Here is a 24,725-nt window from a genome sequence, read left to right on the forward strand (position 1 = left end):
TGCTCATTCTCTTTGTGTAACACAATAGTAGTAAAGTGCACAGTTACATCACGATTACACAGTTCTTCTTTTTGAGGGCTACTTTATTCAGCATTTGAAGTAAAGCTATAGAAAAATGCTGTTTTTCATATCCGGAGCAAGCCATTTCTGACAGTCACATGTGAATACGAATCAACTGTTGGTTCACTTTTTAATCCAAGACTTAAGATCAGCTACAGTGCTTAATCAAATACAAAGGCTAGATACTCGCAGTGCTAGACATACTGTGTTTTTAATAGTTCAGACTTTAAATTAAGCACTAATCACATGGGCATTGAGGCATGAGCTGGTGTTGGTAAAACTAAATGTTACTTCTTAATTGAAGTGTAAATTGTATATGTCTTGTATCCCTTCTACAGAAAGGTAAAACCTTCACTAAGTCAGACTTACGTAAGTGTCTAATTCTAGTTGCACAGTGCTTTGTGCTGCCTCCGACAAAAATGTCTGTAAACGTTTTGCTCTCCTCTGACGGAATACACTGCAGCAGTAACTGAGGTTAAATTACCTCAAGCAAATTTTTTTATTCTACTCTTCACTACTGTTACGGCTGCAATGCTTACATCTGAACAACGTGTTGAAGGTTGATTTTAAATCACTAGTGCTGTGCTCTGCTTCAAATTTCTGCTTGTCTGCTTTGAATTCTTTCTCTATTTTGTGCTTTAGTTATACACTCTTCCCTTAAATGAGAGTGTGAACTGCTATCCTTGGACAACTCTCTAGAAATAAAGGTTGAATAAAGGGAATAAATGTTCTCTCTCTGTTTCTGCCCCTGAGACAGCAATGACAAAGATATGAAGTCTGAATGTGCTGGGGCTTGGTGGTACTGTAGGACTGTTTGGTAGGTGAACTTCTGTGCTGCTGTTTTACCTGCTGGTGCACCATCAGCCTAACACAGCCCAGTGCTTGAGGAATCACTGTTATTGAGACAAGCTGTCAGGACCCACTGACTGGGAGGGGAAAGACTGAGAAAAACAATAACACTGTAAGAGAAGGGCAGAGGGAGCGCAGGAGCAAGGGGTAGCTCGGGGGAATGTGATTGAGACAGAGTGTGCAAGTGATGCATAGCTTCAGCAATGATGTTTGTGACCGAATTCTTGGCATGTTTTTACTGGCTTGTAACCCTGAGATATGTTCGTAAAGTTGCTGTAGAAGAAAAATTCTCCAGCTTGTTTATTTAGATCACTATGCGCAGCGCATCTACTACAGCCCCGGGTATACAATGTGGTTAGAAAGTAAACCCTTAAGATGGTGGACCCTGAATAACCTTGACATGTAAACATTAATATGTATAAGGTACTGTAGTTGAAAACAATCATTTAAAATGATCTGCATTCAGGTTTCTCAACAACTCATATGACTGGGGGAATGCAATCGCACTGTATTTTTATTCCTTTGTTTGTTTAAAGGCATCTGTAATGAAGTAGAATCTCTGTAGTTCACATTCATGTGTTTTGCAGTATTTCCACATAAAATACTTGAAAAATGAAAATCATTTAGACTGGTGATATGATGTAGATCTTCTAGCTCGTGAGCAGGTTAATGTTCATGAGGTGATTGAAAATGGGCTCATTTCAGATCTTCTTATTTGAGCATCTTTCAAAAAGACAGGTTTGTGGTGGTCATTTCTCTTTGCCTGCAGGGAGTGTGTTCAGGGAGTGTGTGATGGGAGAACAGCATATGATTGAAGTGTGTGTCTGTGATTCACCTGTCACTATCTACCCAAAGAGGTTGTAAATTCAACTTAAGACGTTCTCTCAGTTTATAGGCTTTTTATACTCGGTGTAAATGACAAAGTCTGAAGTTTATGGTGCCTTTCACATATATGCACATATACTGGGATTTTATTTAACTTTTCACACATTGTGTTTGTTGCCTGTACAGTATATGCCACACTAGAGACTATAGATTATGTTCTTTTAAAATGCTGAGATAGCTTAATGAAGCATTTTATTTTCCCTTTTCAAGTTTGAGATGGTTTTAATAGAAATCAGACTGAGGTGAAGTAAGGGTGCATTTCTAGTAGGTTTGAAGTCAAGCAAATCACAGCACACACAAGAAGTGTGACGTATAAGTATAATGTGTCTTTTTTGCCTGCCTTTACAAACAACATACTTAGTTGTATTTTACAGTCATAGTGATGATTCAGGTCCCTTTAGCTTAAAATGCTATATAACAAACCACTAAATGACAGCCATTTTAAAAAATTCAGTTGGTGAGTCAATAAATGAATGAATGACTGAATTCATGGGTGAGTGGGTCCATTCAGTGTTTTGGATTCAAAATACAGCATGTCCATCATGCACTTTGTTGCCATAGCAACAGCATACAATCTCTCTCACCAAACAGACAACAGAAGGACTGTAGGTTACAAATTATACATACATGCATATAACGCAGAAGGATGAATGCACAGCCAAAGAGCTGCTCGAAACATTCTCCTTTTAACAAACAGACTTATAAACAAAAATACTTTTATACAGTTAATAAACCGGGGGCCTGGTGGCTCAGGGGTAGAGCATTGGGTTGGGGTGCAGAAGGCTGTGGGTTGGAATTCCACCTCACCAGGTGTGTCCCCACCCAGCCAACAAGAGCCACCCTGGTGCTGGTCCAGAGCCCGGACAAAATGGAAGGGTTGTGGCAAGAAGGGCATCCAGCGTAAAAATGAATCCCAAATCAATGTGCGGAACACGTTCCGCTCCGGCGACCCCTCAAGGGACAACCCAAAGGCATTGATCTTTGACTTTTATACAGCTACTGTAGGAGGTCCACCAGTTTTTGTGTTATCCACTGTCATCTAAGCTGAAAATGAATGTGGTTTTAGCCAGCTGGCAGCCAAGGCTACAATTGACCATTGGAACCACAGTAACTACACCAATGTGTTCCATGATTTTTGTACCTTATTCAATTTTTACAAACTGTCTTTGAGCAACATTAGCTTTGTTTTACTTTTACAGTGCATGATAGCATTATTCATCCATTATTTTAGGGACCCACTAACTATAATTGGCTGCATGATGAAGTACTAGGATCAGGTGTAGGAGCAGCCCTTTCGGTAGAGTTGTGGTCTCCTGCCGCACATCCACACCTGGCAACTTGACATTGCCAGGTGGTTAACACAGAATCACCAAGTATCTTAAATAAATGTGATATTTGTTATTCACACAGTTCCCAACGATTTTAGAAATAACTTTTTAATCTGATTAACAAAATGTCACTACTGTTGACCTATGAAATTCTGCTTTGAGTCTGAAAGGATCTGTGCTTTGCATCTGTTCTTGCTAACAGCACATCCAGCTTCCCAAATAAAGCCATGTGTTGTCTTCAAGGTCACAAGGGAGGAGGGGAAAGTCGCTGAGAGCAAAGAGAAGAAGGAGGCACTCCCAGAACCACCTCCTGTCATCATGTTCCTGAGGTCTGGCCTAAACAGCTCCAAGGGTCTACGGAGGCAGAAGAGGGACTGGGTGATCCCACCGATCAACGTGGCAGAAAATTCTCGAGGACCGTTCCCTCAGATGCTCGTCAGCGTAAGTGACAGATTTGATGGGCTGCATCACTTATTTGTTCTGAATTTACAGCTGGGATTTCTTGAGGGCACTTCACAGCTAACGGCACTGATTGGGGGTGTGCGATAGACAATGATAAAGAACAGAAATACATTAGCATAACTGGTTTGTTCTTCAAAACCTCACTGATGATTATGTTGTGTTCCCCTGATGTAATTATAGCCACAAAATCTTAAGGTATTTAAACAGCCTTGATTGGCCTTTGGAAGTTTTCCCTTCAGACACAGAGCAAGCTTTAAAACAGCTAAGCAGCTAAACTCTCCCTCTGTGTGAGGTCCATTGGGTTCACAGTGAAAAGAATGATTATTTCTGCTCCTTTATGCATCCTTTCTTTACTTTATCGGGCCATTTCAGAAAGGTTGCCTGAAGTTCAATAATATTTTTATAGCTCTTTTGTAACAATACAATTTGTCACAGAATCTTTACTGAAGTCATAACTCTGTGCCTCTTGTGAGATATAAGGAGAGCATTTGAGAAATTGCTATTCTCGGCCCCAAAAGAGCACGACAGTGGTTCCTCCACTATGCCCCAGTAAGGACACGATAGTTTGAAACTCAAATAAATCACAGGTAACAACTTGAAAAATGGCTTGACCGTAGCATCATCCTGCATGTGCGTCCCTGTGTGCATCCTTTTCTGAAGGCCTAGAGATATGTTAGTGCGAACATCTCAGCTGCTGAAGCCTAATCAGCATTCAATAAACCTGTTCTCATTTAGCATTCAGGATTGGGATGTAGCAAAATCTACTGACTCCCATCAGGGCAAATTTAATTTCTGTACAAATATAAACACAACATGATGAAGGTTGGAGGTCGAGCCTATACGAGTCTGTCAAAGGGAGCAAAAAAACATGAATAAATATGTTTGTGTAAATGTGCTGTTGTGCAAAGGTTTGAGCTGCAGAAAATGGAAAATTCACAGATTCTGTCACAACAGAATGTTTAGTTTTCTTCTCTCATAGCAAAGCTGTAGGCTCTAAGCTTATGGTGCTTGCTGTAATTCATCAAAAAACATCATTCCAGAGGCTGCCGCTTCATTCCCTGCTCCTACTTTATCTGGAATATCTAGTCATCAGCTTTTTCTCTGTGTTTACAAAACTCTCACAGTTTATCTCTTTTGGGTCTTAAATTGTGCAAAAGAAGCATTTTTGTGCATTTTTTTCCCCTTTTGTTTCTGTTCTTTGTTTTCCTACACGGTTTTCATCTAATCCTCAGGGAAAAGCCTGGAGAGCTGCTTGAAGGAAACTTTTTTTATTCTCCATTTTTATAGTGAAACAAAAACATCGAGTCAAAAAAGGGGAAAGTCTGTAAGTCTTTGTTTTGGAGTTGGAGTGCTTCTACAGCTGGAGTGTGTCCCGTCAGCCTGGCAAAGTCTGGCATTTTCATATGAGCCCACTGAGCCTTTCAGCAGTGCTACACCAACCATAAACTGGACAGACAGTTCTGATCTGGTCCGAAACCAGAGAAAAACAGAGGGGACGGGGCAGGGTGATATAGAGAGGGTATCAAAGGAACATTTGGAAGTATCGTCTGCAGCCAAACACAATCCACTTTATGCAGTAAATAGGCCCGTCAGGGGCTGGTGGATTGCTGAGAGAGGAGCATTCAGAGCAGAGGAGAAGTGATGCATGTTGATGCCTCTGTTGGGCTCTCAGGCTCCCATGTTTCTCTTTAATGATGGCTGGAGGGCAAGAAGGGCTATACTAAGAACTAGAGATTTAACAAGGAGACAGCTCTGGGGACTGAATGGCATAGGAGTGATTTTATCGTACTTATTGTTTAAGTCTTTAGTCCACTAACATCAGCTCTTTGGTCCTCAGTTGAGAATTGAGGCTAATCTACATCTGTTTTAGTTCCTTAACTCAAAACCAAAAAGAAATCTGTCAACGTCAATGTGAAGACTTTTTCCGTTTCTGATATTTAATATGTTAATCACAACTTTAATTTTTCTGTGAGACTTGTTGGAAAACAGAGCTTGCGGTCTTTCTGTCTCTCATCTCTAAACCTGTCTCTCTCCAACTGTGCCATTACTCTGTGCTCTGTGCTCAGTGCGCTGTGGCTGTGTGATGCCTCCACTAATGGCCTGTGAAGTCGGTCCCTTTCCTAATGGGCTTTTCTGTCATCCAGCGCAGCACTGAGTGACATGCAGGCAGTGGCCTTCCCCGCCATTCCACCGATTTTCTCTCTGCCCTGACCAAGTTGCCATCAGTTGGACTGGCAGGGTGACAGCAGCCCTCACCTGCATCTCCACAGGTCCGCAACACTGTCGCTTTGATCAGGCCTGCACCGGATTGGGCAGGTGTCAGGACGGAGGCCTTACTGACTGGCCTCTGTGCCCGCAACCTGACATGGCTCGAGGGAAATGGTGACTGCTTCGTGAAGTGTTGGCAGAACTGTACTCCCATCGCTCTCTTAAGCCAAGACTGTGTCAGAGCCTAGCAAGACGTTATTGACTGCTTTTTATTAATAGCAGCGCTGAAATAATTGCTCCAGCACTTCAGACTTTTCCCCTGTACATCAAGATGTAGTGTGCATGGTGCTACGCTCAGACCTAACGTTACTGCCTTTTCACCCTCTAGTGTCACAGAGTTGTACTGAAAGTAGCCTGGTGATATCAACCCCAGCCACAGCTCTGTTGTGCTCCCCTGCAACAAATAGGTATGAGTAATGCAGGACTTCTCATAAAAGAAAAAAATAAAAATCTAGCAAAGAGGCCGGAAACAGAAATACAAGACTATTCTAGAGAAAACACAGGTAGGAAGGGATGCAGAAAAGCTAAAACGAGGGGGGTGGGGCATATTTCACAATAAACAGGTGTTCTTTGTCTTTCTCTCTGTTCTGCAGGCAAACAGCCATCAATAGTATGTGAGGAACATTGATTTTTCACAAAGGCTTTCTGAAACCTTCCATTGAGCCACGCACTCCTCCTACGGCAGGGAGGCATTGATTTCTTTTGCTTGGGTAAATAAAGACTCAACGTAACCATCCCCACTTTCCTCCCACCAGACGCTCTTAACCCCCTTTTAGAACAACCAGTACCAGAAAAATGAACAAAATGCTGATGAAACAATTTAGCCACTGAGTACGCTCTGGTATGAATGCAAGTTTGTCCAGTAAAGTGCCTGATTGCACTGGACACTGAAATTTCTTCTTTTCATTCGGCTGTTCCCTTTCAGGGCTCGCCACAGCGAATCATGGGCCTCCATCTAACCCTGTCCTCTGCATCCTCTTCTCTCAGACCATCTAACTTCATGTCCTCTCTCACTACATCCATAAATCTCCTCTTTGGTCTATTCACGGTTTCTCCTCTGAACATGTCCAAACCACCTCAACCTGGCCTCTCTGACTTTTTTTCCAAAACATCTAACATGAGCTGTCCCTCTGATGTTCTCATTCCTGATCCTGTCCGTCCTCGTCACTCCACAGAGAACCTCAACATCTTAAGCTCTGCTACCTCCAGCTCTGCCTACTGTCTTTTCTTCAGTGCCACTGTCTCTAAGCTGAACAACATCTCCGGTCTCACCACCGTCTTGAACACCTTTCCTTTCATTCTCACTTTTTATTTTTTTTTTTTTTTTGTCCTTTCGGCTTATCCCGTGAGTTCAGGGTCGCCACAGCGGATCATTGTCCGCATGTTGATTTGGCACAGTTTTTACACCGGATGCCCTTCCTGACGCAACCCTCCCCAATTTCTACTGGGCTTGGACCAGCACTGCACAGCTGGGGAGGGGAATGGGCTGTTAGGGGTTCAGGGTCTTGCCCAGGGACACTTCGAAATATAGCCAGGGCCGGGGATCGAACCACTCACCCTGTGGTCCGTGGATGACTGCCTTTTCCTTTCATTCTTACTGATGCTCTTTTATCACACAACACACCTGACACTTTTCTCCACCTGTTCCAACCTGCTTGCACTCGCCTCTTCACCTCTTTTCCACACTCTCCGTTGCTCTGAACCATTGACCCTAAGTACTTAAAGTCCTGCACCTTCTTCACCTCTGCTCCCTGTAACCGCACAGTTCAATCTGGGTCCCTCTCATTCACACACATGTATTCTGTCTTACTGCGGCTAAGCTTCATTCCTCTGTTTTCCAGAGCAGACCTCCATCTCTCTAGAGTTTCCTCCACCTGCTCCCTGCTCTCACTACAAATCTCAATGTCATCTGCAAACATCATAGTCCATGGAGATTCCTGTCTAACCTCATCTGTTAGCCTGTCCATCACCAGAGCAAACAAGAAGGGGCTCACAGCCGATCCTGGATGCAGACCCACCTCCACCTTGAACTCCTCTGTCACACCTACAGCACACCTCACCACGGTCTTACAGCTCTCATACATGTCCTGCACCACTCTAACATACTTCTCAGCCACTCCAGACGTCCTCATACAATACAACAGCTCCTCTCTCAGCACCCTATCATACTCTTTCTCTAAATCTACGAAAACACTGGACACTGAAACTTACCTGTGTAGAAAAGAAAAATGTGCTTTTGGTCTGCCAGAGTTCCTGGTGCAGGTGAGGTCATAGTGAGGTCATTGCTTTTAAATATTGTATCTGACTATACAGCAGGCATGCTGCAAATTAGCAAGCATTTCATAGAATAGTATGCCATTTTTAGAAATCCGCTTACAAGTGTTCAGTGTTCTTACTCAAAGCTACAGCCAAACACAACTAGCCCAGCTTAACATAAACAATAAAGGCAGCAAGAAACCGCTATCTTAGCTCTGGCCAAAGGTAATATATCAGCTCACTTCTACAGGCTACTCATCTCCTGGTTGTAGCTAGTAGTATTGAGCTTTTCATCTTGTGTCAGACAAGAAAGTGAATAAGTGTGACAAAAAACATGAAATGTGAGCACTTCCCATTATCTGTACCCTTACATGGGACAGACTGGCTCTTATCTAGACATCTACAGTCAGTTCAACAACCACTTTTTACAACATCAGTGTCTTTTATCACCATAATTTTCCTTCAGATTGTTCGCAGTTTGCATAATTTTTGTCCTCGTCCACAGTCTTTATAGCTTTTCACTTCTACTGAATAACCTGTTGTTGACTCGCTCCCTAAAAATCCTGCGCTCTGGGTAATCCTGCAGTATTTGTCTAACAGAGATATTATTTTGAGAGCGAAGACATTTATTTTGAGAGCTGAAATAAGGGATGTGAGAATAACTGCAATTTCATCTAAACTGTTGTTTTATTGGATAATATGTCTTTGGTAGAAAATATTTCTGTCTGCCGGCTGTCCTTGAGACAGAGAAGCCAGATATTCTGAAAAAATGCATCCCCCAGTAATCACAGAGTATTATATTGACAGAAATACCATAAAGAGAAACGCCGGCAGTGACAGCACAAAGCTAAATAAATCAGAAGTCATCCAAAGCCTGCATTTGACTGAATAGAATGAGTTTCATTTGATATCCTGCATTTTGATGGACAGCTCGTTTGTATTATTAATTTGCTGTAGGCAGTTATTTCCTGGTAGTAGCTTTCAGCCTGGACGTTAATCAATGCACAAAATGCAGACATTTGTATCTGATTTGGTGCGTGTTTCACTGCATCTGGTTTTGTTTATTGCACTCTCTGCAGCACCTGTGCTCCAGTGTCTACATTTCTCTCTGCGGAGCATGTTGAGAAAAGCGTTTTTCGAACAATCCCCCCCTCCGCCCCCCTCAGTGGTGTTTGCTATCTCCTCTGCGTACATTTACCACTGATTAATGACTGCTCCGCTTCACTGACAGACACGGCAACAACAAAAACACCAGAAAGAAGGACAAAAAAGGAAAAAAGTCTGAAAGTGAGGAGGAAGAAAAAGCAACATCCTGTAGATGCGACCTGGAGCTGGAGCTGATCGCTTTGGAGAATTTGAAGGGAGAATGAGATGGGTGGGTATGACTGACAAAGACAGGAAAAAGAAAAGAAAAGAGAGAACGAGGGAATGTAGGACTAGACCAGGATTAGAGGCATGTCTGTGTTTGTGTTTAGGTCTGATAGACTTCCCGGAGAACTGCTGTTCACGGCCTCTTCCCTCAAGTCTAATGAAGCCTTCTGGCATCTGCCACCCCACTACCCGGCCAACACCAGCCCTGCTCCAGTCTGCCGCCTTCATCCTTTTCCACTCCCTCCTGCTGAGACATACGCTCACAAGCTCACACAAACCCAATCACAAACAAACTTCCACACACATACACAGGCACAGAGAAAAATTACTCATCTTACACAGGCAGCAAACAAAGGTTTACTAAAGCACATGTGCCATGTTGTTGCCTTTGTATATGCTCATTGTTTGGGGTTTTGTTTGGTCGCATATCTGCTTTATCCCTGAACAAAGAGGAGAAATGCTTAGCCAGAAAACAGGACTCCATCTTGTCTATTTTTTTTTTTTTTTTTTTTTTTTTGGGGGGGTTTGTTTGTTTTTTTACATACTCCACCATTGAAACCGCAGGATGTAAAAATGCAGGGGTGTGAGTATTTAAGGATCCAAAGCTCGGTCACTAGGAAACCACATTGCTGCCCATATGGAACGCTTTATAAATGTAGATCTGTACAGAACTCTTAGGGCTAAATAAATTCAGGCTGTGAAAACAATCAGATGTGTGGCTTCACTAAGTCTATCAAGCACATGAACTGTACAGGGTGTTCATTGCTGCATATGTGTAAAAGCATATTTTGTTCAGGGCTATGTTTTGTTTTGTATTGTTTCAATGTTCTTGTGCACTGCAAGTCTTTTTTTTTTTTTCTCTTGGCAGGCATACAGCTTTAATACACACACATACAAACTCAACTTCACCCAGTCAGGGAAGTAAAGCAAGAAACAATGAACTTTTTTTTCAGATATGTATAGCCCTCCTCTAAAGGATGAAGAAGGGAAGAAGCAGGAAAAGGAAAGAAAGACCTTGGTCAACTCAAGGGGAAAAGTCAGGGCCAGATCTAGTCTATGTAGTGTGGGAGTGTAATAAAACATGTCAAGGGGCCACAATGTTACCGTCACACACTTCAGTTTCCGTTGTTGAAGTTTTAATCTGTTTGTGCATTTGTTGTTTTAGCACTGCCACAGCTTAGGAGAAATCCTTTTTTTGTTTTGAGATCGGTTCTGTGGTATAGTGCAGCGATGGAGATTAATCTGCAGTAACAAAGGAACTTAAATTCTTGCAGCAAACATTTTTTTAATCACTTTGTGCCCAGATATCCTTTGACATAACTGTAAACAGTAGAGAGGGTTACCTCCTAGTGAATATTTTAAGAAACATGGATTTTGAAACAAGGACTTTAATATCAAGTCTGCCTGAGTGTTTAGTCTGCAAGCAGCTGTTGGGGATTCAAAAATGACAGATGTAGAAAAGATTACAACTCTGAAAGAGAAGGTAATTTACTCCCTTCATCAGGTCCAGATTTTAATTTGAAAACATATCTTCAGTTTCAGCCACGGCTGTGTCCAGAATGTGTAGATGTGCAAATAATATTATGTCTAAAGACTTTTTCCAGTTGAGCAAAATTGGTCCTCACGCCACCATCCAACCTGCTTCAAAGTACAATACTATAAAGTTTCCTGTAATTTTGAGACTGAACCTCTACTTAAACTTTAATAAGGTACAAAACTAACCACAGGAAAAGGGTAAAGTTGTTCAAGAAGCAGTAGACCACTAGTAGACTAGTTTAAACAATAGGTTGATAACCATGAAGAAATAATAACAACTACATAACCCAACATAACCAAGCCCAGCACATCCCAGCAAACAATCACATCCACGTTTCATTTGCTCTTGGTTTTCTACCATTTCTGCAGAGTCTCGGGGCAGTGAATCAATTTTGTATAGCGGCTAAAGTGCAATGCTGGAACTTTTGATTCCATGATATACACTGCACCATAATCATTCACGCAATTTTTTAAAACTGGAATCTAATCTGAGCACATTTTACAGTAATGAAGAGGCACCATGTTTTATTCTGGTATCTAGATCTCATAATTATATTGTTACTGTAATATGTTATACTGTAATATTGAACTATCTATGAGGTCAGACAAAGTATTCTCATAGAATGGGTAGTCGCTACCCAAGAAAAAAAAGAGCCTTTGTGATGAAATATGCTTGCTCTCATCTATTTGGATAGGTCAGATCATTAATGAAACATTTGCCCATAAAAGTTATTTAACTATCTCCTGAATAGTGTGAGACTGGGTATTTAAAAGAGGACTTTAATGTACCCTCAAGTTGAACACCAGGGGGTACATTAATATCTCATGTCACGATGTGGTTGATGGCATTGTGAACTAAAAGGGAAAGGTTTTGTGGATTTTTTGACAGCTCCAGTTATGTACAATTAGTTCTTATTGTTGTTTCTCCTCAATGAGAAGGAAAGCCAAAGAGCCAGACGCCTACTCTTTGTAATATAGTCTTGTCTTTGCATGTAACAAATGCCTTATGAACCTCATTTCCTTTTCTCTAATGAAATTAGTGAGATCAATGTAATTACATTCATCAGCCCCAGGAAATAGAGTCTCCTACAATCTCCTGGTATTGATGAAAAAAAGAAACTGTTACCATGTTCAAATATTTGGCCTTTGTTTCGTCTTGTGTTTAGGGAAGTGAGACTGAAATGTAATTTTCACTGTTTAATATCTCATTATTTTAAAATTAGTGGTGTGAAGTCTTGGTAAACATGTTCATCAGGCATACTCAGCTATGATTCATTTTTCAAGAGAAATATTTCCTGCCATGACCTTGTTGTACACAACCAGGCCCAGAGCTTCTACTACTAAGGCTTTACAGTAATAAAACAAACAACAACTAAAAAAAAAAAAAACGGCCTCATCCACCCACTCACTCATACACACACGAAGAAACACGCACAAGTCCCTCCCAACAAATTCCTCTCTGATATGACATCAGGCAGCACCAGGCAGGCTCCCTCTTGGGTTCAGTTGGTGTTAAATTAAACAGTAAATCATCTCACCAAAAGACACAAGAGTTATGTGTGAGTCAAGGGCAACAGTTCTGGGCTCTTTAATAGGAGATGAGGAGGACTTTATGAAGGAGATAAATAACAGCTTAACAAACAGCCTCTGTCTGGTCCCTTGGAGGTTGACTTCCACAGACCCTGTGGATCAGTAGGATGAAGAAGAGCCAAGAATTTCTGTTCCTCCAAAGACATGAAAAAATAATGTGCAATGAAATTGGAAGAAAGATATTCAGGAGGGGACACAGGGGAGGAGGGGACCAGTGATGAAATGGGAGGAGTGTGGGTGGCAGTTGTTGTTAGTGATATGAGACAAGGTCATTCAAATAGAAAGGACAGGTTGACAGACATGTTATAACAGACAGACAAACAGAGGGACAAAATGACAGTAGAGCAGAATAGTAGCTACAGAGGGAAACATGCAAGCAGACGAGAAGACCAAGCAGACAGAAGGACAGACAAGGCATTTAGTCAGCCCACCAAGTCTCCCCCACCTCTTCTCAGTAATGTTTGCCTGAGAGACAAGCTTAAAAAAATAAAATCTGATTCAACACAACGCAACAACATTTAGAGGAAATGGAAGAAAAGAGTAATTGCGAGGGGAAAAGTCCTCGGGCATGTGATTGAATTGAATTGACGCGATTTTGGATGCAAGTCATGTGATGTAAAAAAAAAAAAAAACCTCTAATCTCACTTAATGTGCTTGTATTTTTCCATTTTCCTCTCTTTGGTTCTTTCTTCACTGGAGGTAAAATGTGAGGGAAATCAAAATTGAGGCCTGCCCCAGAATAATCTGATCCTATTTATTTTGTCATTTTACAATGAAAGGCCTCTGTCAGAATCTTTTCATGTAGCTATAATGGATGCCGTCATGGGGTGATCATGTTTTTGTATGTGGGTAAAACCCTCTAACCACACAACACTCACATTCACACAGAAGCACAGATACACCAAAAGATCTGCTACAACCAAGCATACATCAGCGCTGTGTGTGTAATGAAATTCCTCACTGCGCAATGAAACCGTTTAAAGCATCTCAGGATGAAACACCTCCTAAGATAAACTGTTTAACACCAGATAAAAAGTTGCGACTTTTTTATAACTCATTCTTTAACTTTGCAGGTTTCTCATTGCTTCTCACTTAGAAGTTTTTCTGGCCAATACTCCCTGATGCTGCTTTACACATTTTTATTTGCTCTTCATTTCCTGGAGAAAAGAACATTTCCTACTAACGCTCTATAAAAGCTTTAGCATCCCATATTGTTCATAAAATCAGAGTGATGCATAGCTCTTTGCACAGCGCCTGGCATCGCAGCATACAGGGGACAATGTTATGGTTCAACTGAGCCTGTGCAAAATGCTTTTTTAAATAGGGTAATTTGTACTGGTGGCTACTTGTATATAGTTAGTGTCACTTTAAAAAGGGCTCAGTATCAGGCCAGGCGGCTGGAGCAGCTGGGACACTTCCACATTTTCAGCAATGTTTTCCTGATGACTTCTGGGAAGAGGAAAAAGTTTGTATAACTGACCTCTGCTGGCACTGATCCATTTTCTGATCTATATCAATCAAGGAAAGACAGGCCAGCTTGCATTTAAAAAAAAAAAAACGTCAGCCATCTGCATGTCATTTTTATGATGCACGTGTACCAGCGAAAATACACAAGCATGAAACCACAGACACACATGAATGGCTGCACAAACGTACACACACCTCCTCACTCTTCCAGGGTTCATTTGTCAAGACGACAGCTGGACTCTTGCTGAGGTGGAGTTTGCCAAGCAGAATCCCTCGCTTGGTTAGTGGGAGCCAGAACATCCTGGGAAACATTCTGACACACACTAAGAAGCTGTGGTGCGACGGTGTGTCCGTTCGTGCACACCAGCGAGCAAGTGTGTGCCTGTGTTTTTTGTTCGTGTACATGTGAACGTGGAACTTTTCAAAACACCCAGCAGCAGCATGGCAAGGTCCGGCCCCTCTTCAGTTTCTGCCTGTGCTTGGCAGGGGCAGGCTTGGCAGGGAGCAGCCCATTTTGTCAGCCTTCCAGTCAACATCAAACGCGCATGCTGCTCTCGCCCCTACCTGAACACCTTTCCTCCTTCGCATTTACACTCACATCTGGGTCCGCAGACATCTGTTTACCTCATGATTCCTCCGAAGTGTTTGTCCCTGTAGAGTGGAAAGAATGAATTTTGTGCTTTCGCTTCCAAACAGCCCTTCAGCTGTGTCCACTGGAAACTGGTGTCCGTGCAATGATGTAACTGGGTTTTTTCTCTATAAAGAAAAAAGAAAAATGTATTCCATCAGCACAAAGGTCACATGTCTGGTCATGAGGGAAGTATTGCTATCCTCTTTTTCACAATACAGATCCATCCAGTCAGACAGATGCCCACTCAAAGACATCCTGGCAACTTCTCTACACTGTCTTGACGTTTCTAGCCAAAAGGGCTCATGGTCTGCTACAGAGTACTGCTGATGCAGTCAGTTCGCAGCCACTTCCATTTATCCCACATGCTGAATTCTCCTCACTTTTTCTTCCCTCCATTTCACTCTAGTCTGTATTGCCACTCTTCACTGCTGCCTGATGGGTTTAAAAAGTTAGAATTAAAAGAAAATGGGTTGTGGGGGGTGGAGAAAGGTGGACAGTGCAAAAATGTTTGTGTGTGTGTATGTGTGTTCGTGGTGGGTTTGTGGCTAATGGCTGGAGAAAATGCAGTAGCAGCAGATTTTTTATTTTATTTTTTTGCCACCGTAACAATTTCTCTTTCTCTCTCTCCCTTTGGTCCTCTCCTCTACAAGTCTCCAGCACTCTTTACTCCAATTATACAGATTGGGTTTCCTGGGGATGAAGGGATGAGGAAGGAAAAGGGAGTAACAGGGGGTCCTTGATATTGTCCTTGTCAAAGCCTGAGGGAGGGACCGGAGAACTCATTCATGCATCCATCACACTCTTGATTTCACAATTTAATCAATCCCCTAATGAAAGAGAGTGACTGAGGAAGAGAGAGGGGGCGAGGGGCGGGGAGTGGTGGTGGTAGTGAGATGTGAGCCCTCAAACACTAACCCTGCTTAAGCCAAAGCTAAAGGGTGCGGCCGCTCTTTGTCTGCCACTACAATGGCTGCCTTATTTTCATTCTCCCTGCCTGGAAGAAGAGAGTGAGGAGGGCAAGTCATTCCATTGTTACCTCTGGGGAGAATAGCACCTCTAATTTGCCATAAGCCTGTGCTATTAAAGACCAGACTCCTTTCACACTCCAATAATTGGAAAAGTCATTCACTGCTTAACTTCCATTACTCCATGTTATTTTCACTAATGTGAAGGAAGGACTTTTAATAATCTCACCTGCATCACTTCCAGCTCTCATTCCAATAACACAAAAGCACATAAAGCACACTATCTCTTCATTTCATTCTGTCACAGGCTTACGTAGCCCACTAAGCCAGATACTGTAAATGTAAAAATGCATCTTTCTGCCCTCTATTCTCCTTCTTTCCTTTCTATAAATCTGAAAATGCATCTGAGACTTGCAGAGCAGTGCAAAATTTTGTTGACCCAAAGAAGAAAGACGTCTGCCTTTTTCAGCTGTTTCAAAGAAAAGACGTTACTTGTTTTGTTATGAATAATAACCTAATGAGACCTGTCACTCTAGCAGCTCTGTGAGGCAGTGTCACTACTGTTAGCTAATTGTTAACACCAGCATAATAACATGATCACAATGACACAACTAACATGAAGTTTTAGCAGGTTAAATGTTTACCATCGCAGATACTAAATTGTCACATGCTAATTAGCACAAAAAAACTTAGTGCTGATGGGAATAACATAATAAAAAAACAGACATTATTATAATTAAAAATAATTAACATAATTAAAAAGACGTTTATTTTTCTCACACACACAAAGTGTTTTCAGACTTACTGTAGCTTGCCTTATGTAAATGTGGTCAAAGACTCTACTTCTTAAACATGAAGCCACAGGTTCATTCAGACTTCATGCAATCCTCCCCAACCAATGAATACAAGATTTTATGCACTTTCTGTTTTATGTTTAAGGTAGTAAGTGCCTTTTTGAAAACTCCAACTTCACACTGAGTTACTCAACATCAGTCCTGCCCTACCTTTTGAAGAGATACAATGCTCGACATCAAAGCTGCCGCAAAAGTCGGTGTTTTAAAAAGGCCACAGGAAAGCTCTTAATGCAGACACTTTGCTGACTCACACACTGTGTCTTTTTATCTTTGTGAATGCACTAGAGTGCGTTTGACAGATGGGGTGTATATGTGATATGCAGTGCCTCCTACAACCCTTTTTTTCTTGTAGCAGCTCTTTCTCTTCAGAGTTAACTAGTGTACTTGTGATCCATTGGCCAATAATTTACTGTACTGCTGGAATAACATACTGTACAGTATCTGTATCTATTATGGTAGCTATGCCTTTTTGCTGGACTTTAAAGCTATGAAATCCTTGACAGCATACTGTTACTGTTACTGTTCTGATGTTCAATGAACCAGTGTTGTTGTCTGACACCGGTGCACTACAGCGCAGCAACTGTAATTACCAAGCCCGTGTGCATGTATCTCGATGTTTCTTTTATTTTTGTGTTTGACTTACGTCTGAGGATTCTGGAAATGCCAACAGAAAGCAACACTTACCAATGGGTTAAAGCTGCCTGGACAATGCAATGCACCAAATGGCAAGATGATTTATGTTGAAAGGACAGTTTTCTTTAAATACATTTAAACTGAAGGTTTTGTCCAATTAATGAAAAGTGATTTCAAGTAATACCTATCTCAAACTATTTATTAAGCACAGATTGTAATGTGCTTTATGTTTGCATCATGCTCGGGCACACTAAGTTGCAGCTGGTTATTTTTCAGTTGAAACTGCCGTCTATTATTGTCCTTCTACCTTATGTAGATCAGAAAAATGGAAAGGGAACAAAAAACTAATAGTAAAGTGCAATACCTGGTAGCAATGCCTTGTGTATCTGTACATGTTGTTTGTTAAGTTCCTCTGATCTACTCGTTTCAATGTACTCTTCCTAGAGTACCTAGCAGTGTTTTCTATATATGGTTTCTGTTGTTATCTTATCTGGCAGCGAGGGATTGTATTTCAGTTTCATTGTACTTTTACAATTGCGCAAATAGCATTCTATTCTATTCTATGACTGTTGTATAAACATGTTTTAAAATGTACTAAATTGCTTTGCTTTCCTTTTGACTATCACACTTAAGAATGCACAAGCCTTTAAAATAGAGAATACAGAATTACATTTTATTTGTAAGTTTTATCTTTATACTGAAGCTGTCAGTGCATCGGAAATAAAATGGATTTTTTAAGTACAAGCGCATGTATTTATCTGTGTTTTGTACTTGTGTCTTTGGAGCACCTGTTTCTGATTTAGCTGTTATTTTTATTATATCTTGAGAAAATGTAGCTATTGTGAAACCGATTGACTTTAACAAAAATAAGTCTTTTTCTGACTTTCTTTTCAATTAATTTGCAAGAATATCCAGCACCAAGACTGTTGCATATATCTGTGTTAATTGCTTTAGTCACATTGCCTCAAGATCATTATAGCATTGTATATGATAATTGCTGTTCTCTGTGCTTACTAAACTGCAGATTATATTCAATCATGGCCATACTTCAACAGTTTAAAGTACGGTTATTTATAATATGTATAATGGCTGCACCTTTACAGTACATGCCCTGAGCAAGAACAGAATGCATTGTATGCATCTTTCAGTTAGTTGTGTTGATTAGTGTAGCAGTGAAACTTTAGCTCAACCTGGTTCTTTTAGCACTTGCAATAGATGTGGCTGCAACAGCCACTGTCATAGTGATCTGTCTCTTCATTATGCAATTGGGGTTCACCGGCTCGTTAAGTCATATTTGGATCTATCATTTGTCTTTGTGCACAGGTTTTAACATCAGCAAGTCCTCATTAGCAGCTCTGTGGTGATACATTCAGAGAAAGCAAAGAGTAGAGGCCAAATTTGCAGAAAAGCGATTCATCAAAATTTAACAAAATTACAAGGTTGCAGGGGATTCACAAGGGAATTGACTGCAACCTAATCTTGTCTAAATAAGAACAAGTGAAAGAACAAAGAACACAATAGCACTGCTGCCTCACAGCTCGAAGGGCTATGGTCCAAATCTTTCTGCTGGCTGTGGCCTTGGTGTGTGGAGTTTGCATGTTCTCCCCATGCTGACCTGGGTTTCCTCCGAGTACTCCGGTTTCATCCCACACTCCAAAGACAATCATGTCAGGTTATTGGAGACTCTAAATTACCCATTCTGTAGGTGTTAATGAATGGTTGTCTGTCTGTGTATGTCTCTCTGGGTTGGCTCTGAGATGGCCTGGTGACCCGTCCAGGGTGTAAACCTGAACAGGAAAACTTTGAACAGGATAAGCGGTTAAAGACAAAGGTTGGATGGATAGAAAAATGTATAAAATATAACAAATGTGTGTCTGTGGTCTGGCCATTACATGCTACGAGTGCAGAGTTACATATAAAATGCATTTTGATCAGCTGGGCCAAATTAATTTAACGCATTAAAAGTGCAGTTGCTCTAGGTGAGCTGAAAAATGGAAAAACGATCTTTTGTGTTACATTGTCCAACTCAAGCTAGCCTTTTATGAAACTGATAAAACTACAACGGTTCATACTCATTTACCATCACTCTTCTTTTACATTTGATGTACTCTCCAAAAATATTGTCCTCTTCAGTGACAAAATGCTCTACAGTGTTCATCATACAGTGTAGTTGCTAATTCCGCCTGCCATCTGGTTCTGAGCAGATAGTGTACTGTACATTTTTTTCACTTAGTACTGCTGCCTGTTGCAGCCAAAAACAATTAAGCTGCAGCCCAGAATTAGAAAGAATGAGGTGACAAATGCAATACATCTCCATACAGCTAAGAGGGGGCTTTGAGTAACAGTTTTCACCCCTTGCAGAAATTGTTTATATATTGACTAATAGGTTGATTTCTTTAATTTGGTCGATCCTAGTCTGGTGAGTCATCCTATATTTTTTAAGCTATTTATTGGAGCTCAGGAATGAAAACTTTTCACCATTTGGCAAAACTATTGTTTTAGATTGCCAGAATAAGTATTGCACATCAGCTGTGTACAAATCTGAACAAAAACATTGTCTGTGAGTGGCCATATTTACACATTTTCAGGGTGAGTTCACCCTGTTTTACAAGTTTTAATAATGAAAACGTTATGCTACAATACAACTTTTACCACCCTTAGCTATAGCCTTCGAGTGATAAACACTATATTGCCAAAGTATTCGCTCACCCATCCAAATAAATGAATTCAGGTGCACAAAGCAAGGTCCATAAAGACATGGATGAGTGAGTTTGGTGTAGAAGAACTTCACTGGCCTGCACAGAGTCCTGACCTCAACCCGATAGAACACCTTTGGGATGAATTAGAGCGAAGACTGCAAGGACTGTGTATTATGTATGTCATAAACACACTCCTAAACCTCGTGGAAAGCCTTCCCAGAAGAGCTGAAGCTGTTATAGCTGCAAAGGGTGGGCCGACGTCATATTAAACCCTATGGCTTAAGAATGGGATGTCACTAAAGTTCATATGGGTCTAAAGGCAGGTGAGCGAATACATTTGGCAATACAGTGTATATTTTCGTTAGGAATCTAATGGAAAATAAGCTGTGCCCAAATCAGTAGGCTGATAAATGCATATTTATTCAAGATTTGATATTTTACTGCTACTTACACAGTGTATGTATTTTTACTATGTATTTCAAGCATCTTTGTGAATGAATTAAGGTAAATTTTATTTCAATAAATGATCGATAATTGAACAATTTGGTTCCCTTTAAAACAGTATTTTTGACCTACTTATTGTTTTACTTTTAGTAAATTCTAAGACTTATTAGTTAAGCTGTAAATGTAAATTGGCTCAATGAGTAAATGGAAATAACTCAAATTAAATCGGTGAATTATTGCTATTTATAATTTTTTCTCATTTACAGTCAGGAAAAAGTTTAAAGTCACCTCTATGAACTCTCACCAGTTTGCTGCTTTGCTTACACAGTATTGGGAGAGGTCATCATTCTCACTGACGACTCAGTTCAGCTGCTCTTTGCTGGAGGCGATTTGTTTCTCAGCCTTATGCTATAAAGTACTTCAACTGAGTTCTGTCGGCTTCAAGTCAGTGGACATAATTGGCTAGGCCTTAGTTATAACTGTAAAACTCCCTGGGATCGAGGTCAGGTTGGAAAATTCCTCTCCTGCCAAGTGTATTGAAACATCTTTTCATTCAGTATTTGTATAGAAAAACTTGCATCTGTAGTACCATCTACAAATGTTATCTTCCTTTCACATTTAGCCTCCCAGTTACATGTAGCACTATGCATTGACTGTGGTGGTATTGGTCAGGTATGTGCCGATAATGCTGGACTACATCTTGTTCTAACTTTGTTTTGGTTTTAACGCTATTAACATGGCTTAATCTGGCTTTTTTTATTCCGAGAAGTTTATTTTGCAGTTTTATGCCATTTTGTTAGCAACTGTTTTCTTCTTTCTTCGTTTGTAGGGGTTGATTATGCAGTGTCCTTCACACTGTCTGATCAGTCACTGAAACATTCATTTTGTGAATTGTGACTTGTGCATAGCTTGGATTTTCAAGGGTAACCACTGCACCCTCTGCTGCTGCAATAGTTTTTCATTTGATTGTATGATAAGTAACCTGCCGATCCTCTTGTTCCCTCTCCCATTTTTATGTAGTCTCACATGTTAAAATAAAAAAACATCTCCAAAGTTCCCAGGATTAGGGTCATACTTTGATGTCAGTATATTGTCAGTGTTGTCTGACCAGTTTGATTTTAGTTGTACATACATAGAAGCAAATACTAAAAAATACTGTAGTTATTATTAAGTTGGGAGATGTATTAATACCATAACATCTTAGTGATTTATAGTGTATTCAGTTTTGTTCTACGCTTTTTGTAAAGGTGTTTCAGGTCATTTGTTCGACTTTAAGTGTATATTTGCGGGTGTGCATTACAGAGAAGCATCTACTTCTAACACATTCTATTACATTGCATTTGGATTTCTGGTCCATTTTAATTTCTGGTTTTGATTTCAGCTCAACTTCTCTTCCATGTGGAATATATTTCAACTACTTATACATTTGTGTATGTCTCTCATACTAATGTTACCCATCAGCAGAACATCACCTAATCCAAACTTTTAATTTGGTGTATATCGACCATACACATTGCACTTGCATATCTAAGTAGTAACAGTTGGATACTTTTGAAAGTGTTAGTTAACATAAATTTTTAAGTGAGAATTAATTCCTCTGCACCCCACAGACTGTGCTGGTAGAGCAGTGCTTCTGTGTTATTCATTCCCTTCTCTTCATCTCCTCCTCTCTGTTTTCCCCGAAGACCCAGTGGCATGATAATTTCTTATTTGATTCAGTTTTGCCTGGCAGAAGGGAGCTAAGCTCACTGATAAGATCTCCTTAAGAAGCAGACAAGTTGTCAGTAATGAAGGGAATTGCTTTGATCCTTCGACAAATAGGTCATTTAGACAGTGTCTGGTTTCTGATGCGAAATGATACAGTCATGACTCTCTCTCCTTTTTTTTTCTGACTGCCTCTCTTTCTCACTTTCACTATCAGTCTCTTTTAGCTGAGCGCTTTTCATCCTCACGCTCTCCCCTATAGAGTCACACACACACACAGAATCCAAATAACAGAAAAAAAAATCAGAGGGAAGAAAAGAAAAAGACAAAGAAAGAAAAGAAATGCTTCTAATTATTATTGGCGCTCTTGAAAATGAATTTTGTTTTCCCCTGTGGAGACATTTTAAGTGCATGTGTGTATTGCGTGAGAGAAAGAGAGCTTCCATTTTTCACTAAAGGAAATAAAAAGTACAGTATTCAGTTATGGGAACCTTTTTGTGTTCATCTGGTGTTGGGCTTCTTTACACATTTGTCCCCCTTCTGCAGCCAAAATGGAAGAACGACAGCTGATCACCATTAAAATGACATCCTGCCTGTCACAATATTCTGTGATAAAAGGAGACTGATAACATGCAAGAGCAGCTAACTTACTCATTTTCACGACATCTATTATTGGATTTGTTACTGCATAACCATGTATATATGCATGTAATTTATAACATACATTATTAATCACCAGTCAGATATCATGGGGTGGCAGTTTGTCTTCACTTTGCTTGTTGTCAACCCCCAACTGTCTGAACAAGTTGTGAGGAATGGAGGTGAAACAACCCTTTCTTGAAATCATTAGTTGGTATAAACAACATCTTGTTCTTATCCAGAGAGTCCGTGCAAACTTCAATGTGCACATGTGTGCACATCCAACAGTGCACAAATATTTGGTGGAAATTGATAAATACAAGAACTCTGGCACCATCCCTAAACAGTTTTTAAAAACATTTATGTGAAGGATGTGGGAGGGAGAGCTAATTGGCTGCAATAACTGAAACGTGCTGCTGAATCTCTTTGCCCCCCAAGCAGGACGAGTTGGAAAAGGGTGGGAAATCAGGGGGCGGGGTAAACCCAAATGGAATTATGGAGAGCTATCACTTTCTAACTGGTGAGGATTTATATGCCACTGCCAATGCCAACGGATTGAAGTAATTTCATTTTTCATGCATGGCTTCTGTCCCCACAGAGACCTAAAGCGAAGAAAGAGAGAGAGAGAGAGAGAGAGAGCAATGGAAGAGAACAGTGGAAGGGAAAGATGAGAGGAAAGGGGAGGAGTGGAGATGAGAGGAAGAAGGAGCTAGAAAGAGGAAAGGGGGGCATAGGGAAGTAGACACAAGGTAAAGGGAGGAGAAAAGGGGGATGAATGAGAGGGGAAGATAGTTTGGCAGATGCATGTGTAGTAATCGCTTGTATTTTATAATTCGACAGGAGAGGTAAATGGAGTCAGTGCTTGAGTACCTTTGCTTTGCCTATACGGGAGGGTAATGGCAGTACACTGAGAGTTCAACTGAGCTGCTAGCTGGATATTTGTTAGTTTGTTGGTGTTTAAAGTGTAGAGTTGCTTTGAAGTAATAGCAGTCGATGCCTGCAGCTCGTTAATTATCATAGCTGTCAGCAGTAATTCACTGTGATATGTGCAGAGCATTCTGACGTTCTCCTCCCCCTATTCCCCAAAGAAAACACACTTACAGACATGCAAATAGCATTGGTAGAATGTTGTGACAGCTCCTCTTCCATTCCTACAGTGACAGTGTCTATAACTGATCATATTTGATAGGCACAGCTCAACTAGATCTATCCAAAAAACCAGCTGATGATGATGTTGACCCTGATGAAGAGGAAAAATATGAAAACAGTGATAATGAATGTGATTTTTATTATTTGTTTTATTTTTTCACCTCTGGAAAGAGTTATGATGACGCCTGTCCAATACTCTGTGTCCTTCCCTTGTCCTTGTTATTTGCTCCGGCAATTTTCTCAGCAGGGCAGAATTCCTGGTGTCAAAAGTGTGGCTAAATTGGTTCCTCAAATGGTGAAAGATGGAGGGAACTTTGAGCAGGCTTCTGGTGCACCCAAGCTCTTCACTGAAATAGTAATTGATGAGAAGAAATGGATGTGTGTAAATGTGCAGTCATGTATTACTCATATTGTGAGGACTAAAACCTGTACACTCATGTTGTGGGGACATCACCTCATTGTGGGGTTCAGATGTTGGTCCCTGCCAGTAAAACATTGAGTTTTAGAGAACTGACTTAAAATAAATGTAAGCCCATGTAAAGTGTGTGAGTGTGTGTTATGGTTGTGTGTAGAAAACTTAGATCAGTTATTGTGAGGCCATTACCATAACATGACAGAACTGTTCGAGGGTTAAAATGTAGTTACAAGATTAATGTGAGAATTAGGTTTAGGTTGGTGTAAGGGTTGGAGTTCAGCTTAGAATAAGGGGCTAGCAAATGCACTGTGGACTTATTTAATGTGCCCTCACAACCACAGAAAGGCATGAGTGTGTGTGTGTGTGCGTGTGTGTGTGTGTACAGTATGTGCCTACATACTGGAGTAAGTGTATGATTGAGTCATTTCAGTACACCGGCTGATGTTCACGGGTTGTCATGTAGTTAATGGACAGAGATGGGATGCTTGGAGGTTTGGACTCTATTTGGGCACTAAATTGA

General features: G+C 40.7%; 1 protein-coding gene across 1 annotated transcript in view; it reads left to right on the plus strand.

Moving 5' to 3' along the window:
* LOC137140011 (cadherin-4-like) overlaps positions 1-24,725 on the plus strand; it is a 218,931-nt gene that overhangs the window by 152,261 nt on the left and 41,945 nt on the right. Inside the window, exon 5 of the mRNA XM_067528015.1 lies at positions 3,366-3,563. Coding sequence (XP_067384116.1) covers positions 3,366-3,563 — 198 coding nt within the window. The remainder of the gene's footprint in view (positions 1-3,365; positions 3,564-24,725) is intronic.

This window comes from Channa argus, chromosome 13 (genome assembly GCF_033026475.1).
Source record: "Channa argus isolate prfri chromosome 13, Channa argus male v1.0, whole genome shotgun sequence".
NCBI lineage: Eukaryota > Metazoa > Chordata > Actinopteri > Anabantiformes > Channidae > Channa > Channa argus.